General features: G+C 35.5%; 2 protein-coding genes, 1 long non-coding RNA gene, 1 other non-coding gene and 1 pseudogene across 4 annotated transcripts; 1 reads left to right on the top strand and 4 right to left on the bottom strand.

Annotated features, from left to right (window-relative positions):
• Positions 1 to 2071: 2071 nt before the first annotated feature.
• LOC130508312 (uncharacterized) lies at positions 2072 to 3191 on the bottom strand. The gene is made up of 2 exons (XR_008942796.1): positions 2744 to 3191; positions 2072 to 2672 (listed from the first exon to the last, which is right to left on the bottom strand). It is a non-coding gene; the product is annotated as an uncharacterized LOC130508312 (long non-coding RNA).
• On the top strand, positions 3186 to 5407 carry LOC130508311 (uncharacterized; annotated as a pseudogene).
• A 3808-nt stretch (positions 5408 to 9215) lies between these two features.
• On the bottom strand, positions 9216 to 9289 carry TRNAV-CAC (transfer RNA valine (anticodon CAC)). Its single transcript has one exon. It is a non-coding gene; the product is annotated as a tRNA-Val (tRNA).
• Positions 9290 to 9647: 358 nt separating this feature from the next.
• LOC130508310 (alanine--glyoxylate aminotransferase 2 homolog 1, mitochondrial-like) lies at positions 9648 to 12258 on the bottom strand. Its single transcript, XM_057003749.1, has 9 exons — positions 11886 to 12258; positions 11428 to 11658; positions 11167 to 11337; positions 10924 to 11067; positions 10673 to 10852; positions 10324 to 10549; positions 10119 to 10232; positions 9936 to 10022; positions 9648 to 9849 (listed from the first exon to the last, which is right to left on the bottom strand). The coding sequence occupies exons 1-9, from the start codon at positions 12105 to 12107 to the stop codon at positions 9806 to 9808; spliced, it is 1419 nt and encodes a 472-aa protein (XP_056859729.1). The 5' UTR covers positions 12108 to 12258; the 3' UTR covers positions 9648 to 9805.
• A 1196-nt stretch (positions 12259 to 13454) lies between these two features.
• LOC130508309 (glutathione hydrolase 1-like) lies at positions 13455 to 16874 on the bottom strand. Its single transcript, XM_057003748.1, has 7 exons — positions 16720 to 16874; positions 15815 to 16140; positions 14756 to 15271; positions 14439 to 14674; positions 14080 to 14350; positions 13857 to 13994; positions 13455 to 13788 (listed from the first exon to the last, which is right to left on the bottom strand). Exons 1-7 carry the CDS (start codon positions 16724 to 16726, stop codon positions 13555 to 13557), a joined length of 1728 nt encoding a protein of 575 aa, XP_056859728.1. The 5' UTR covers positions 16727 to 16874; the 3' UTR covers positions 13455 to 13554.
• Between the last annotated feature and the right edge of the window lie 2459 nt (positions 16875 to 19333).

Here is a 19333-nt window from a genome sequence, read left to right as displayed (position 1 = left end):
CCTTGTGATCCTATATGTAATTCGTTTAGATTTTAGGAAATATTCATTATTTAAAAACCTGATAAAACCCTAAAAAATCGCTAAAATCTGAGCCTACCCGATTGAACTAATTAGTAACCGATATGAAACACAATACCATAATAGTTATGCTCATATGAATATAATTAAGTGAAAATCAAAATAGTATACCAGTTATGTTTATTTAAAAAGATTAAAATTGAAATGAGGTATAGTTAATCTTTGTAATTTGTCTCACATTGATTATTGCTTATTTTAATATGTTACAATAAAAATGATCAACTATTTTTGTTTAATTTTTTGTGTTTATGATAATTATTTGATAAAAATATTCTTAAATGTTAAAAAATATCCAAATGCTTATTTTATATATGAGTTTGTTTAAACATTTATTGAATATTTTATATTTTTGGTAAAAACAAAAACACATTTTATAAAAAAAAAAAATTGTTTTGACTAAGATGCGTAGTGATTTTTTTAATAAACTACAAATGTGCTGTTAAATTATAAAGGTTTGTTTAGAATACAATTTTTATGGTAACTAATTTGGAAATGGTGATAACAGTGGAACCTCTATAAATTAATAATGTTGGGGACTACACTAAAACTATATTTTTTTTATTAATTTATAGAGATTATTAATTTATCGAGGTATTAATTGAACCAAAAACTCAATTTAGGACTATGAAATTATATTAATTTATAGAGATATTAATCTATCGATTATTAATTTAAAGAGGTTATATTGTATTTACAACAAAACTATAAATAAATAACTCCCATATCAAATTTAAATTTTGCCAGCCGAATTAAGTATTTATTATTTTAATTAGGCTTGGGCAAAATATCCGAGAACCAAACAACCGAATGAAAACCGGTTCGATAAAACCAGTTTGGTTTGGTTTCAGATCTTTTTAATAAACTAAGCGGTTGCTGTTTTTGTGGTGTAATGGTGGTCGGGTTTTCAACCGAACCGACCCGACATCCATTTGATTACATTCGACACCCGATCTATTAAGACACAACCCTAGCTTTCTTTTAGTTTTCACTTGGATAATGGCGATCTTTGTTTTGTTTTCATTTTAATAATGGTGATTTTTTGTATCATTTCTATTTTATTAAAGTTTTAAAAGTTGTTTTTATCTTTCTGTCACATGCCTTTGATCAACAATAGTAGAACATTTAAGCTCGGTTGGTTGCAAAGGCAACTTTAGTAGCACTTTTGAATGCAACTAATTTGTACTCGGCAATCCAGCACTATTATACAAAGTAAGCTCATTTTTTTACTCTTTTACCATTTAGTTCTTTTATTTCTGTTTCTTAAATAAAATCTTTTGATTTAGGCACAATATGTGATTGTAAATAATAAACAGAGTTTTTTATCAAGTTTTTTTAGTCAAACCGAGTACAAATTAGTGTTTAAGAACCGAAACCCCATTTAAGAACCAAAACCCGTAAGTAACTCGAGATCAAACGGTTTTAGTTAAAATTACAAAATCCGAACCGAATCCGATAAAATCCGAACCGAAACCAAATTCATTTATGAATAAACATTGAATATAATATATTAATTGTTTGGCCGAAATTAATATTTTGAAAAGTCAACTATTAATTGGTGAATAAAATCGTGCGAACAATATTTCAGTATTAAATTTGTTGATTTCAAATAGTTGGGGATTTAAATACTTATTTTTCCATGTCGAATAATATGGTTTTATTGCCAACAACCAGAGTCCAAACCTGTCCAAACCTGACCATAAAAAAATGTAGAACTTTATAATGCGGACAAGACAAGATTTCAATGATAAATGCCTTGAGTGGATAAAAAAAGATGCACCTTTGTGGTCGTTTGGTTTAGTGTGTTATCTTTCTTAGATTCTTAAATTTGTAGTTAGGAACACAACAATAATGCAAAAGGGAACTCACGTAAAGTGAATGCCGTGTCAACTTTAAAATTCATCAACATTCTTTTAGTTTGCGAACTTAAGCTTATACTTGCTCACAAAATATATGAAGATTCAAATAATAAATTGAAAATGGGAGAATTACGGGCGATGCTAACAAAAATTTAAGCGCATTTTAAACTTGCTCACAAAATATCTGTTAAAATTCTAACTCAGATAAGAACAACTGTGATTTTAAACACCAAACCAGTGATGAGTCCTAAAAGAAACAGTGTCTGCTTTATAGAGATATAAACAGAACAATTGAGAATCGATGATCAATGATCAAGTGAGAGTAGCACAAGTTGCATAAGATTTGGAGAAGAGTTACAGCCAGTTCTGTGATGGCTCTGTTTCTTGCACGTTTCACCCATTCTCATTCACTATTTCCTCTGCTTTACTTCCTTTAAACACACCTTCTTCAAGTGCAGCAGCTGCTTCTGCTAGTTTGCCCTCGGCCAAACAATTATCGACGTTTGTAATTACGCCTCCGTTAGATTGGTCCACTTCCTTGAACAGTAACAGAAAGAAAAAATCAAAGGAGGCAATTCAAATTCAGAGTTTTGAGTGTATACCTTTTGTTTCTTAAGTAGTAGCATTATAGCATAGCTTGAGCCACGATGCCATATGTGCTAGTGAAAGTGCTAAGATTCCTCCGCCACCAGGTGGAGTGAGACTGAAGTGTCCAAGTGTTCCTTTCAAGATATTAAACTGAAGATACAAAGAGTAAGAAATTGGTTCAACTCTCTTTAACTCCTTTGCGATCTGTGAATTAAGCTCACCTTATGTATCTGTATCTGTTCGATTGGATCGTGCTTCTTGTGGAAGAGATGATAACACCAAGTCTAACATTGAGTCCTGATGAATTCCTTCAAGATAAGTCTGAAGCATATCTATCTCTTTGGAGAGTGTATCTTCCAGCGCAAGTGATCCCTACAATAACCAGTTGATATAGAAAAGCAGAGTTACATGACGTTAACATGATGAACCGACAACAAAATCAGACCATTCGTTGCTTAACAATACAAGCTTATCAACTGAATGACTTTGGCGAGCCTCTTCAGTACGTATATTTAAGATATTAGCCTTAAACGGCGTCGTATATCAAGTAGTACTTAAAAAAATAAGGGCATTTTCGTTATTTTCCATACAACCCAACCCCCTTCCCTTCACTTTAGGAGGTCCTCCAGTTAAAAATATATATATATATATATTTTTAAAAAAATTTGTTTTGACTCATAGACAGACTAAAAAAAGATGTCGTCGTCGTCGTCATCAGCTTTTCCAATCCTGAACAAGCGACCAATTGACAAGTGGAAGGTTACTGAGTTGAAGGAAGAGCTTAAAAGACGTCGACTAACTACTCAAGGCTTCAAGCTTGATTTGGTTAGGCGTCTTGATCATCATTCCCTTCTTTCTCACCACCAACAAGAATCTGAAAGACTCAATGCCGCTGCTCTTGCCCCCCCTGCCAATCAGCAGCCTGTGGTTATTCATGTACCTGGAGGCTACGTTGCACCAGATCCAGTGCAAACCACTCCTCTAACTGGGCACACTCTTCTCAAATCTCATGTAGAGTCTGAGAATAAGGAAACGTTTTGCGGGTTGGATCCTAAGGCCCAACCTACTGAAGCAGTGCTTGAAAAATGTGCTACACACTACCAGGTATCTGAGGTTATCCCCTTTACTACTGGGTTTGAGGTAAAAATCTTATTGTATTTCTACTGTTTGTGTCTCAAATAATGTAAAAATAGAACTAAAGGGTAACCAAATTGCTGATAATGTCAAATTAGAACATAGTGTTAATAAGTCCCAAGAGCCATCGACAGTCATTGGCGAATCGCATCCAATGGATGTCGAGAAGCCGCCACTTGAGCAGAAGATATCTGTTGGGAGTGGAGATGCTGCTAATGCAGATATGACCAAAGGAAATAATAATAAGTGCAATAACTGCTCTCAATTGAGTGAAAAGTTGAATTTAGATAGAAGTTCTGGTGATGAGTCTATTATGGATGATGAGCCTGAGACAAAGCCAACCCAATCAGTTACCTCTCATCAAGTGAGTGAGAAAAATGACTTGCTTCCTGAGAATCCTGATATTATGGATCTTGGGAAAGGGGAAGCCCCTGATAATAAGAGCCCCCATCCACTGGTGGTTTCTGACAAAAGAAAGCTTCCTGTTAACGGTAAGGCTTTCTCCTTTTTTTCCATTTTATCATTTTGTTTTACGTGCTTAATCCCAGCTTCTATGTTGGCTTGTGAAGCATATATTGCTAGTGTTTTAATAGTTGTTCATCTTTGTTTTTATGTCTGCTTCTTATATCAAGTTTGACTTCTACCTCACTGTAGATCAAGATGCTGTTGGAAAGAATGAGCCTGCAAAGAGGCAACGCCGATGGAACTCTGGGACTATTAATGTTCCTGAAGCACAGGAACTTCTCCCGATCTGACTCTTCGGTTAGTGAAGATGGACCCAAGGAACGCGTGTGTATGTTAACCGTCACCTACCCCTATGTATTTTTCCATCTCTTATTTCGTTGTCTTTATTATATAATGTGTGCTCAATATTTGGTGACAGTTCCTCCATCTCCAAAGGAGCCTACCAATTCCCTCAGGATTGATCGTTTCCTTAGGCCGTTTACACTGAAAGCTGTTCAAGAGCTTTTGGGTAAAACCGGAAACGTCACTAGTTTCTGGATGGACACCATTAAGACCCACTGCTATGTATCAGTAAGACCCCGTCCCCTTCTTCAATCTTTTTTGGTTTACAAAAATGTTAGATTCCGGTTTTGTTCTTCTGACTTTCAAGTGTCTATAGAATTTCTCGTAACTGATAGTTGGTGTGATGTGAATGGCTGAATGCAGTATGGTTCAGTTGAAGAAGCCGCAGCAACAAGAGAAGCAGTGTATAACCTCCAATGGCCACCTAACGGAGGCCGCCTTCTGACAGCTGAATTTGTTGGACCAGAGGAAGTGAAGGCAAAACTGGAAGCTCCTCAGTCACAGACTCAGGCTCCTTCGCAGCCACCTCCAACTGCTTTGCCACCACCACCGCCTTTGACCAAAGCACCTCCAGTCAAAGAACGCCATGTCCTTCCTCCTCCTCTTCCTCTAGTTGCAAGAGCCTCCCATAGTCACTCTGGATGATCTTTTCAAGAAGACAAAGGCAATCCCCAGGATATACTACTTGCCCTTGTCAGAGGAACAAGTTGCAGCTAAACTTGCAGCTAATAACAAGTGATCTTGACATCTTGGAGGCTCTTAGGAATTTAGCTTAGTTGCAGACAAAAGTTGAGGACTTTGTTCAGTTTGGTTTGGTATTTCTAATGATAGAACGCAGGAGAAGAACTCTTTATGTGTTTTTTCACTTTACTTTGGTGCCTTTTGATGTACGAACAAAAGTTGGTTGTGCTGGACCTCTCTGTTCTTTATTCCTTTTTTTTAAAGATCTTTGGTTTAAACTTTAAATTAAGTACTGACAAGGCCAAAATTATCGCAAGTAAAATTCTTAGTCATTAGATCATTTTAAGGAAGCACCTAAGTCACTGACAGAGTTTAACTTTCTTCCATATAAACACGACCACGATAATGTTTCAGACACATCCCACATACATACATGTTACATATACAAAGGACAAATTACATATGTCTGAACCAGTCCTCAGAGAATATCCTTCCTTAACCTTAGGTTTTACTCTTACGATTTTATGCTTTGTTCATTATAAGAAGACGAGCGAGAAGGGTAGACTTTGTTAGAATTCCTACCGGCTGTGGCTAAAGAGGTCTCAACGACGGCGACACTTTGATCTTTTTCTTCTCTCTCCTTTTCTCTCTTTGTAATCTTCTCCTTCAGCTTCTTCTGCATAAGATTTACGGGTGCGTAACTTGCTCCGATGGACGACATCTTTTGTTTTAGTGTTTTATCGACGATGTAAATGTTGTAATTATGTAATTGAGAGTTTCCAAGTGATGTTGAGTTTCTTGAAGAATGCCTTATTTATAGAGGTTTCTGTGACTTCATTCCCCTTATTATATATTTTAGTTTTTATATATAATAAGTTTTAGCTCTTGTGTCTATAGTTTTCATGATGTTCCATGTAACAATTTCATAAAGTGTATATCGAACTTACCTCCATTAGATCCATGGTCTGACCTCCACATCTGGTTTGGCACCACAAGTTGATTTCCTTTTTCATTTTCAAATTTTCTTTCTCACCTCTTTTCAAGCCCCAAAAACAGATACAAGTTCATTTTTCTGTCTATTTTGCAGCGCTTAAGATTACCTATGTAGAGTAAATCAAACACTGACCTGATCAAACCAATACAACAAAGGACTAAGATATAAACTATTTTTTTTGTCAAAAATAAATAAATAAGAAAAAGAATAGCGGTTCAATATATTAACTGGTTACGTTATAATTGATCGTGTAAAGTTAAATATATAACACAAAACAAACTAGTTATGCCAATTAGTAGTTATATCTAGTGCTTTGTTGTATTGATTGATCAGGTCAGTGTTTGACAGAAAAACCTTAACCGCTGCAAAATAGACAGAAAAAAACCTACAAGGCGATGTAACGTAATTTATTCGTGAGCGAGACTATGCATCAACTCTTTCGCAAATTATCAAAGTCGCTTGATGTCTTAAGAACCATTGTGTGATACTGTGATTAAATGGTCTAAAGTTTAACTCTAAACTATGGCAAGTGGATCCCCCCCCCCACAAATTAGCATATTCTTAATTAATAACTACTAATCATTCATTAAAATAATTAAATAGAAGCGAGGTTTCATCTAATATGTGGCTTTCGCTTTAAGGACGGCTCTTAAATCAATGAGTCAATGACATAAGTTAAAGTTATGGTCCTTAGGGCATTTCAAATCCCACTCCATTTTTTTCCTCTAAAATAGAGTAAAAATAAAAAATGGAGTAGAAATTGCTCCAACCCAACTCCATATCTTACTCTATAATAGTGTTTACTCCATAAATGAAGTAATCTAATTTTTGTTTGTTCATCGATCCATTATGAAATGAGAAATGGAGTAGGATTGGAGTATTTTTATTTCATTTTCACTTTTACTCTAATTTGAAGGAAAAAATGGAGTATTACATTAGTGATGTTCTAAGAGCATTGGTATTCAACTTTGCCATATTTAATATCATAATATTTTCATGGTTCATGTAATCTGAATAATTCATGGACTAAAACTATATCAATTAGCATGTACAATAACTTTTTGATAACAATTCAACTATTCTAAGGATCGTGGTGTCATTTACAAAGCCCACGTGTTTAGAAACTGTTAGGTAAAATTTTAACAGCTTTTTTTCTCTAAACTAGCAAGTAAAACTTCACATAAAAGAATAATAAATTGGACTCCGTCTAGTTGGCCACTAATCTCCAGTTCCCACCTATGTTCTGACTTATCAGATTATTTACTCATTAATAAAATCATATGCTTTGACAGTTTGACTAATAGATTATTTATAAAATAGTGAAGCTTCAGCCGAAATTTACAGACAACAAACTTTGCTTCTAAGAAGATCCAATCCATTGCTATTTTCAATTCTATATGTTATAATAGAGGCAAAAATGTTCTATTCCACTTCTATTTTTCACCTCTAAAATAAAAATTGCTATTTTTTTCTATTTGGCATTCTTCTATTATAAGGTTATACGTTTTTATTTCCAAAATAATCATTTAACTCTCAAATTTGTATACTTATAACCAAAATAATTATTTTTATAGAGAAATAAAATATTATAAGAATACAATTACATTTTTTATTTACATAATAGTCTTTTAATAAAACTTTAGTCTAAACAAATTTATAATTTTATGAAAATATTTTAAAAGTTAAAAACAAATAGGGTTAGTTATCAACTTTTATAAATAAATGGTATTTCTTGTAAAACTAAAATAACTTTTTTGAGAATACTTTCATAGAGGCAAAAATAAAAAAATACATTGGAGATTTTCTATATACGTTACTTCTATAAAAAGACTTTGTAACCTTGACATACAACGTTACTTAGTACTTAGCCGGAAAAAAAATTATTATGAATCGATAATATATGTACGATGTTTATATGATTCACAATATATGTACGAAAAAAATATTATGATTCACATATATCAGCATGGTGATGGACTGATGGTGATGATAATATATTAAAATACTCCATGCTGGTGCTGCATGCTAGTACTGACTTTTTTTTAGCAAAACTAGTACTGATTAGGGGGATGTTAGTTACGTTTTTTTCACAAGAAATTAATTAATATATTTAGCACCAACTATTTGCAATTAGCACATACTATATTGTAAAGAAAAATTAAAGTTGAAATGCTTTAAGGAAGGGCACACCCACCTTTATACACCAACATATTATTTTGGGTTTTCATAATTCATTCTACATTTGGAATTATGTTATTGATCACTGCACTTGATCGACTCAGTTTCCATTTAAACTAAGGCTAATCAATAAGTTTTATATAAACAAGTTAGACGTGTATTAGTGGACCGACTTTAGTTATATGTTCATAATTTCATATGAGTTGTCAAATTTATGTACATAGATGGTGATGGACAATACTTGCCACTCCACTCTCGAAATCAGCAGAACTATTTAATTCACTCATTAATATGTAATACCAAGGTTGTTATTGTTTGCTATGCTTGGAATTAAGAATCTAAAGTAAAGGTGAGTTCTATGATTGAGTTAATCTACTGTCTCATGATAATTCATCATGAGCGGTTTATGTATTATGCGTTGGTCCGTAGCCAGAATAAAAACTAATATGATACACTACTATCTATATTATATTCGTGGTTTGTTTCTCCTTCGGTAACTTAATCATCTCCTTAACACGATGATATGAATTTTTAGAAAATGTATATTGAGTCCTTTAGCGATCAATAGTTAAGTATACGGTTCAAAGTCGTGTGTCAGTTTCAAAACAGTTTATAATTCTCTATATGTTGCGTCTAGATTTGACTTCAAATATTATATCTTTCATTAATATCATCATTTTAATTAAAACTGTGTTCGTTCATAGTTATATCGTTTTCATTAAAGAAACATATAGTAACTAGTTTAGAGCCAATAAGAAGAAATTAAGGGCCAACTGTCTCATGCGTCTTCCTAAAGGCCAAATCATAATTAACTAAAGAAATTAGATGTTGATTATGGATAGTGGAACCAAACCAGCAATTAAATGCTTGCTTACTTTTTTAAAAAAAATAGAAAAAATTGTCTGAGCCCGGGTTCGAACCGGGGACCTCTAGTGTGTGAGACTAGCGTGATAACCGACTACACCACCCAGACTTGATGTCATTGAATTGTCGTCAAAATTGCATATAAAATACGACAGATGTGTGCTTTTGGTTCGTAAGCTAAAAACTTTATCCAGTCGCACCTCATATAAGATTTGTAGACTGGAAAATCTCAGGAACAGGCTTGGATAAAGGGCGTGTTGACTCTGGCAAGTATCTTGGTGCACACGGGATCCTCGAACGTGTCGTCTTCATCCATTGCATTCTTTCTCTCCTGTTCCTCCATTGCATTCCTCCTCTCCCTTTTGAGACGTGACTTTTTGGCAACACTTACGGGTTCGCCAATCAATCGTGTTGAGAAACAATGTTTACACTGAAAAATTTAACTATATACAAAGAAAGGCTAAAAATGCTTGAATACTTATTTTATTTAATTTTCAAATCACATGAAGAGAGTGTTATTACAAAAGGAACAAGGAAGAGTGAGAGAGTTGGATTGGAACATTAAAAAGACGATGAAAAACAGAACATAAGGTTAAAACTCTCATTCGCTTTCTCTCGTCCTTCTTCACAACCTGGAGATGGAATAGTCCAATGCATCTACCAAGAAATCTGTGGATACAAAAGACATTTCGTTACATTATACATCTCGTTTTGAAACCAAGAACACACAAAAAAAAAAGATATGAGGAATGTACCTGCGTCGTCTTTGGTGAAACACATTGGTGGCTTTATCCTGAAAACATTCCCATGAAGTCCTCCTTTTCCAACGAGAATGCCCAATTCTTCATAAACAGAACAAAAGAGCAATGGCTTTTTGTTAGCTTATCGATACTTTAGTAAGTTACAATCGACGCATTGGGCTTTTAATGTTTGCTTACCTCTAAGTTGCTCAAACAAGACAGCTGTTTCAGCCTTGGCTGGTGTCTTGTCCTTCCTGTCAGACACAAGCTCTATCCCAACCATTAATCCTCTTCCTCTCACATCTCCAATGACTGAAAGCAAACAAAAGCGGTTAAGTAAATTAGAAAAAAAAGAGACCACGGATCTGATAAAAAAATGCTGAAAGATTGTGCGTTTGCTTACTATCATGTCTTTTCTGGAGATCTTTCAAACGTTGAATAAGGTGGGAACCAACTTCAGCGCAGTGTGTTTGGCGTCTCTCCTTATCAATAACCTTTAGAACAGCATGTCCACCAGCTGAACAGACCGGGTTCCCACCAAACGTGTTGAACTGAATCTTTGTAGCTAATACGCTAGCGATTTCTGGTGTAGTCACCACAGCTCCTAATGGCAATCCATTTCCAATTCCCTGTCAACAGAACCAACACCAATTCTTAGCAAAAAGCTTAAACAGTTTGTTGAGGTAAATAACAGTAAATGTAGTTGATGAATAGAGAACATAGCAACTGGTGAAGGACTTATCATGACAAACCTTTGCCATTGTGACTATGTCGGGTACTACATCTTGGGTCTGGAAACCCCAATAATGACTTCCTGTGCGGCCAAATCCAGTTTGGACCTCATCGGCGATGCATACACCACCAGCTTTGCGGACAATGTCATAAACCGACTTTAAGTAACCAGGAGCCAATTCTACAGCTCCTCCCACCCCCTAGAGGTTGAAATGATTATAGCATGGTAAATTGTTTTAAACTAATGATTCTTTTAGACAAATGAAAAAACCTGGATGGTCTCAGCGATAAATCCAGCGACTTTTCCAGAAGTACCATAGTCGATATGGTCTTGAACATCTTTAGCATACATAGAACCATCAGAACCAAAAACTCCACGGTATGGATCTGGATTTACGACGTGATGGATTTCTCCCTAACAGAAAAAATTACAAACACGCTATCACAGAGAATAATGCAGAGGCTTGATTCTCATGGGTGGAAAACTATATGGTGAGTCAAGTACAATACAAACCTGTGGTAACGGGTACTTCCAAGTGTTGAGAGCAGTGAGTCCAATAGTGTTAGAACTTCCACCATGATAAGCATTTCTCAAAGAAATCATCTCAAGGCTATTAGTGTAGAGCCTAGCCATCATCATTGCTAGCTCATTAGCTTCCGAGCCAGAGTTTACAAAGTAGACAACCTGCATCCCAAAAAATCGTGAAACTTGCTCTGATATCTCGACAAAAGCAAAAAAGAACAGAAAACCTCTCTCTCTCACTACATGATATACCTTAAGGTTAGCAGGCATCTTAGCAGCTAAAGCTTCAGCGAAATCGCCAATAGCATGATGTAGGTAGATGGTGGTGGCGTGCTGAAGAAGCTTGCTCTGTTCATTAATAGCATTGAGAATGTCGGGATGGCAGTGACCGCAGGAGACAGTGACAATTCCAGCAAAGGCATCAAGGTATCGCCTACCACTCTCATCAAACAAGTACTGCATCTTCCCTTCCACGATGTTAAGCTGAAAAAAAGCCATATCCAAAAACATGGATATCAATCAAGCTGATGATGAAGCGAAGTTGACATCACGCAAAATTCGATTTATGGATTTCTAAAGCAGAACCCTAAAAACAATTGATGCAAAACTACACGATATCGAGAGACGACTCATCATGAATCCAAGTAACTGCAAACGAGAGAGTTCTTAATTCCTAATCGATGATTGAATCAAACAAACATATAACATACAGGCTTTTGGTAGAAATGGAAAAGAGAAGGTCCCAGAAACTTCTTCCGTTTCTCGAAAACTTCTTCGGCGGAGGGACCATTATACGGCCGCGCCTCGTAATCGAACGGCGGAATCTGCGGCGTAGGGGAGGAGGTGGCGAAACCAGAGCGGAAGATGGAGATGGCAGGGCTGGAGGAAGCTGAAGCTCTATTGACAACTCTCTTCACCAACTGCCTCATCATCCTTCTCTGTACGGATCTGATCAGTTAGAGAGAGTGAGAGAGATAATGACTAGTAGTCAAGTGTTAAAACAGAGTGATTAGTAGTTTTTGGGATCAGAGGTTTTGGGAAATGATGACGTGTCATATAGGATAGGATTCTCAAAAAGAGAGAGAGAGAGAGATTCCATGTTAATTACGGAGATATTGATTAATTACACTCTCTTGACGTGTCCCTGACTAGAGGCGGAGTATCCTAGATATATATATATATATATATATATATATATATATATTATTATCCTCCTATTTGTTTTTTTTTTGTCAATTATCCTCCTATTTGTTAATTTACGATTAATATTGAAAACAAGTTAAGGAGTTTTATAAATTAAGAATTAATTGACAAAGTTGATCTAAATGGAGAAAACGATGGTCATCCTCAAGCATTATTGATGAAAGATTATTCATTACATTATGCTAGGGATTAGCCGCCGTATGCATCCAATCAGACGTACCATTATTATTACTTTGTATGGTTAGAAGAAAATGTATTTCTTTTAGTAATTAGACATGATGATTGGTTGATGGACCTAACATCTGTGGCTGCTAACCTTCTTCTTCTTCTTATCGTAGTTTAAGTGGTAGATGGATACACATACTTATGCTAAATCAGATTATGATGTGTTTTTTTACTATAAACGTATAAATGATGACATAACTACTCAACTCCTTACGATTCAAATATAATATAAGCTAAGTTTGCATGCGAGATTCTCTGGTTTGTCATACAATAATTGTTTTTATTATGTTCATGACGTTATACCGTCTTAAGCTAACTATTAAAATGACCATTATCTTGGAACAAAATTACGATAGATAATTAAGACATGTACCTATTTCATTTGCTTAATAAAATAAGTGTGAAATGTCGAAAAGTTGGACGCATACATAACTATCACTCATTCACTTGACAAAAGGCAACACAATAAAGCCATATGCTACTCGAGCTGTCGTCCATAACAACCAACGCACTTGCCTAACTTGTAATCTACCAATTATTATTAACTAACTCTATAATTCGTCAGATGTACTTATTTGACTAATCACAGATACAAAACAAAAATGCATCTTTCTTTTTTCACAGTCATTGCCAAAGATATTACATCACAGAGAAATATTCTTAAGGTAAATCCAATCGTGAGTCATTTCTTTTTCATGGTAGATCACAAAAGTTTAATTGATCGTGTTTGTGATTTAGCTATGAAAGAAATGAACTTAACTTGCATGTAGCTCCCACGTCCAAAAAGGGACACGGTGATTCACACCACAAAACCCACTAACACATGAGCCTTTAAGGTTGGTCGCCTAAAACAATAGAAATTTTATTTATTTTTATTCATCAATTAAAATGTTGATAATCATCGCAAGTTCGATGAAATAAACAATGGCATAAAACTAAAAAAAGAAAAACTCAATATCCAGAGGGGAACCCTCCTTTCCTTGGATCACTAACTGCCACAAGCTTACTCATTCCGCCAGCATTTCCATCGGATTCTTGAACAATGAACTGAGCAATCGTCCCTCCGGCGATTGGCGTTAGAACATGACCTTTCTTTTCCAACACAACTCTTGTCTCTTTAGGAACCTCGAAATGATCACTGAACACTGTCGTCCAATTTTCAAACGAAACTCTGTTTGGTATCAGCTGCAAAATAGAATCACAAAAGGTAAGTTTTAGTTATATACAAGGAAAAAAAGAGATAAGCAAAAAACCTGATGGTAGATTCTTGGAGCCAAAACGGAAGAAAGAGGATCCATGTTGAGGAAAAAATGATTCAAGAAAACTTCTATTGTCCCGGCGATGATGTTCGCTCCACCGCTCGCACCCACCGCAGCTTTCACTTTACCGTCCTACGTAAACAAAGCGCATGAAACCCCATTGTCTGGAGCCTAACTAAGAGTTTCGTGTAACACAAGTAATATTTTTCTCCTATACCTTGAGTACAATGGTGGGTGACATTGAAGACAATGGTCGTTTCCCTGGTCGGATGAAGTTAACTGGTGCCGGTGGCGGCACATTTAGGTTACCGGTGGATTTCGTAGGGATGGAGAAATCATCCATCTCGTTGTTTAGAACGATTCCAGTGCTCGGAGATAACATCACTGCCCCAAAGTAACCATTTATTGTACTAGTCATCGAAACAGCGTTCCTCTCACGATCTATGATCGATAAATGGCTTGTCCCGTGATCATTGATTTGATTCCAACTACAAGTTAAAGAAACAAAATATTGATTAAGTCAAGAAACAAAGAAGAAACCATCATCATCATGTTTGATAGATGAAAAAAACTTACATGCCGCCATAATATTTTGGATCAAAGGTTTTATCATCGTTTATCTTCTTCTTCAAGTCTTTTGCAAATTCTGGAGACAACATATCTGAAACAACCTTAGTAACATCTACGAAGTCTGGATCCCCAAGGTTCATCCTAACCGCGAAAGCGTGTTTCAGTGCTTCGATTAGTCGATGAACACCTAGAGAGCCAGAAACACCTGATGGAATCCCATATTGAGAAAGAATGTTCAAAACCTGCAGCACAAGAAACTCTGTATAAAAACCCTGGTTTGATACAATGTGACAATCTTGCTACAAAAAAAAATTTGGACTTACAAGCATCATTGCAGCGCCACCGGATGAAGGAGGAGGCATACCGAGTAGTTCGTATCCAAGAATGTTTGCTGACAAAGGTTTGCTAACCTTAACTCTATAACTTTGCAGATCTTTCAAAGTTATTATCCCTCCAGCTTTACTAATATCTCTAGCTAGGCTTACTCCAACCGTGCCATTGTAAAACGCTTTTGAACCATATTCACCGATTTGCTTGAGTGTGAAAGCCAATTTTCTGTTATGGATGATTGTTCCTGGTTTCTTGAGCTCTCCATTTGAAACGAATAGCTCAGAGAGACCTTTGTCTGCCAAGATATCGCTTCTTGTGGCGTTCATCTGCATGTAGAGATACTTTGAAACCCTGAATCCTTCTGCGAGTTTCTCTGCAGGAGTCACTAACTGCTTCCATGGGAGCTTTCCGTGTTGTTTCCAGGCTGTGAATAATCCTGCGACTTCCCCAGGAACACCTGCTGATAAGGCTCCTTTCTTCTTTAGATCAGGATTGTTTCCATACATATCCTACACCAAGAAGAACAACCCAATAAAATGTCTATGATTCAGAAACGTCTAGAAAATCTAAATCTAACCTTAATATATGTGTCCGAAACTCTTAACTAAATTATTCAATATATAACCAAGACTGTGTATGATTAATAAAGGTTAAGGAAAACGCTATCTAAGCTCTAGAGCTCGTTTCCTGGTATATTTAATCAGAGGAAACGCTATTACCTGCATACATTCAATGATTCAAAGACGCTATTTCGATTTTTTTTTTATAAACGCATATTTAAAAGGAAGAGATCTTAATAAACGCCCATTCAAAACACTTATTTATTAGGAGAAAAAGCTATTAGGCTGAACATCACATTAAAAGGCTTATCTAAGAAGAAAACAAAACGCTAATGAGCACAAAAGCGCGTTCAAAATAACGATTTAAGAAAGCTCAGATCAGAGACGCTATTACCTAACACTAATGTTCTACACCAAAGATCAAACTCATATTTCAAAACGCATATTGCAAAAAAGAAAAAAAAAAGACATTACTACTAAAACCGTTGTTACCTCAGTGGCGCGGAGAGGAGCTGTTTCTCTAGAATCATAAGCAATAGCCTTCCCGCCAGCTATCTTAACCACTGTAAAAGCTCCACCTCCTATCCCACTAGAGGCTGGACTCACGACGCCTAAACAGAGAGCAGCTGCCACGGACGCATCAATAGCGTTTCCTCCTTGTCGAAGAATACTCATCCCGATCACAGAACACCGTCCATCGTCGGTCGCAACCGCACCCCGAGACTTGACTATACTTTGTTGCGGTCTTTTCTGAGCCGCAGCGTTTTGCAGAAAAACGATTAGAAGAAGAGCGATCGCTGTTCGAACCAGCCACATTGCTGCGATTGATACAAGAATCAAATCAAACCAGAGACTTCTCACAGATGATCTTTAACGTTGAACGATAAAAGAATATTCGAAGAATAGTTCGAGAGCTTGTTCGGAAATTGGAAAAAGATAGAGAGTAGTCAAATATTGAAAAATTAGCCATCACGCGTATACACAACAGCTCAAAACCCAACAAAGACTTTATTTCAATGTTTTGACCACGAAATAAAAAACGAGACTCTTATTTCTTGTGTGTAAATTTCAGAAAACATTTAGCTAAAGCTACTCAAAGAATTTACTTAGTCCAAGTTCTGAATATGCATGTAAATTTCAGAAACATGAAAAAAAACAGGGTCCAATCTATATAACTTCTTTTTTTTTTTTTCAATCTATATAACTTCAACTATACATTGAAGAAGCTTTTAACTATATATATTACAAAATCCCCATTAACCATGAAGCTTGTTAATAGTCCATTTCTAGGTGAGAAAATACGAATGGTTAGACAAAGTAAAACCAGAGTAGCTAATGAAACAGTCGTTGACGATATTTTTCGTTTGTTTGAAACTAGAAAGAGCAAAATAACTTACAATTCATTGAAACGTCACTTTCTTAAAAGTTGTCGTCCTTGGCAGGCAAGAGATCTGTTCGGAAGATTTTTAAGAGTCTGTGGCCGAAAGTCTCACTTGAGTTCTCTTCTTTATATCCATTCCTCAAAAGTCGCCTAGTCTTTTTTAAAAAGGTTTCTATTTTTTGCCTCTCACGTTTATAAAGGTTTTTTTTAAATGACGTGAAGTCTTCAGTTATATGGAGAATAATAATATACTCTCTATTTTATTCAACTATGTGATAAATACACAAAGCTGGTCCAACACTCCACATGGCTAACTTGATGGTGCGGATTTATGAAAATCACCAAATAAATCGTAGAATAAAAACAGTTTGTAATAGTAAGATCTAAATCCAAGTTAATCATTTGGCAATTTTGTACACATTTTCACTAAAAAAAAAAAAGAGAAGAATTATCATTTATAGTTTTGAAAGTAGAAAAATTTACACTATGGGACAGTTTCAAGTTTTTAATTACAAGATGGAGCACTTAGTGCTACTAAGACAGTTTTTTGTAACAGCTTCCCACTTGTCATAACTAGTTGGTCACCACATAACTAAAAACACAAACACTTTGACTAACTAAATCTAGTGTTTTAGCGGGAACTTCTCTCCATCCCTCATCTTTATTTTTTGGACGGTGTAGATTTTTTTCTGAATTTTTTGACAAGACTTATATCTACCAATTCACAACCATCCGATTACATCATCCATCTCACCAACTGATGGTCCAGATTTTCTGAATTTTACCATCTCACAGTTCTTTTTCAATTTTTTTTATCTTTTTCATTCTAACAAAAAAAAAATCAAAATTTTAGAAAAACTTCATATTCCTCGGATATTTTACTGCAAAAAATAAGTTTGTTCTGCTTATCATTTCTTTCATCTTCTCAAACCCTCTTTTAAACTATTTTTTCCAATTCATTTCGCAAGTTATAATGTTGGACCATTGCATGGTCATCCCTGGAGAATTGACCTCTATCGGCTCGTTTTAGGAGTTTTTGATCGACAAGAAGAAGATGACACGTATTGTTCCTGTCCGCGCAGGCGTACACACGTGTATACATTAGTCCCCATGTTCCACAGCGTCCACAACGTACATTCACGTCTTTGCCCGTATGTACACTATATGACGGTGTCCGTTTGTACACTAACGTCTGATGTCCATGCATAAACGATTATCTATGTATTTCAATGAACATGCATGTTGTGTACATGTGTACAGTTAAGGCCTATGCCCATGTACACCTTAGTGTCCATCGGCCACAGCTTGTACAATGTATATTTATGTATGTGTCCATGTATACATAACTGGGTGTCCAAATGTACTATGAGTCATTTACAAAGGTTGTACCCACGTGTATACATTAGTTCCCATGTTCCCACATGTATAAATGATTATCTATGTACAACAAATGTTCAATGAACATGTATGTTGTGTACATGTGTACAGTTAAGGCCTATGCCCATGTACACCTTAGTGTCCATCGGCCACAGCGTGTACAATGTATATTCCTGTCTGTGTCCATGTATACATAACTGGGCGTCCAAATATACTATGAGTCCTCTACAAAGGTTGTACCCACGTGTATACATTAGTTCCAATGTTCCTACATGTATAAACGATTATCTATGTACAACAAATGTTCAATGAACATGCATGTTGTGTACATATGTACAATTAAGGTCTATGCCCATGTACACCTTAGTGTCCATCGGCCACAACGTGTACAATGTATATTCATGTCTGTGTCCATGTATACAGAACTGGGCGTCCAAGTGTACTATGAGTCCTCTACAAAGGCCGTACCCACGTGTATACATTAGTTCCCATGTTCCCACGTGTATACATTAGTTCCCATGAAGGCCTATCCGCATGTATACCTTAGTGTTCATCGGCCACAGTGTGTACAATGTACATTCCTCTCTGTGTCCATATATACAGAACTGTGCGTTCAAATATACTTTGAATCATGTCCAAAGGCCGTACATATGTGTATACATTAGTTCTCCTGTTCCACAGCGTCCACGAACATGATGTACATAAAAACATGGAGTTAGTTTACTCAATATACTCGTGTACATGTTGTACATAAAAACAAAAATGAAACATGGAGTTTGTTTACTTTATCCGAATTAATCATAATCTAACAAGAACATGATGTACATCTCTAACTCTATCCGAAAGAATCAAAATTTAAATAATTAAGAAAATTTCGACTTTACATTGAATTCTCTTATTGCATAAATTTTGTATACACAAATTCACCATTTGAACATACAATGTTGAAACTTGTAAATCTATGTTACAAATTCATAAATGTCTAATTGAATATTGCACCATGGTAAAATATATACGTCGATACTGGTAAACAAATGTACATATAGATATGTTTATTCTTGAGCTACTTATAATATTTCAAGATGTAATGGTTATAAAAAAATTCTACATTTGTAAAGCCACATTTGTTTATCTTTTTGAAATATCCACCATACATAGTTTCATGTGGACAACTATATTAGAATGTATATGTGTACAAGATATATTTGAATGTACAATCTTTTTGTTGATTAGCCATATCTTTTTAAATATAT

This window comes from Raphanus sativus, chromosome 2, assembly GCF_000801105.2.
Source record: "Raphanus sativus cultivar WK10039 chromosome 2, ASM80110v3, whole genome shotgun sequence".
Lineage (NCBI taxonomy): Eukaryota > Viridiplantae > Streptophyta > Magnoliopsida > Brassicales > Brassicaceae > Raphanus > Raphanus sativus.
This window is presented reverse-complemented; position numbering and strand designations above follow the sequence as displayed.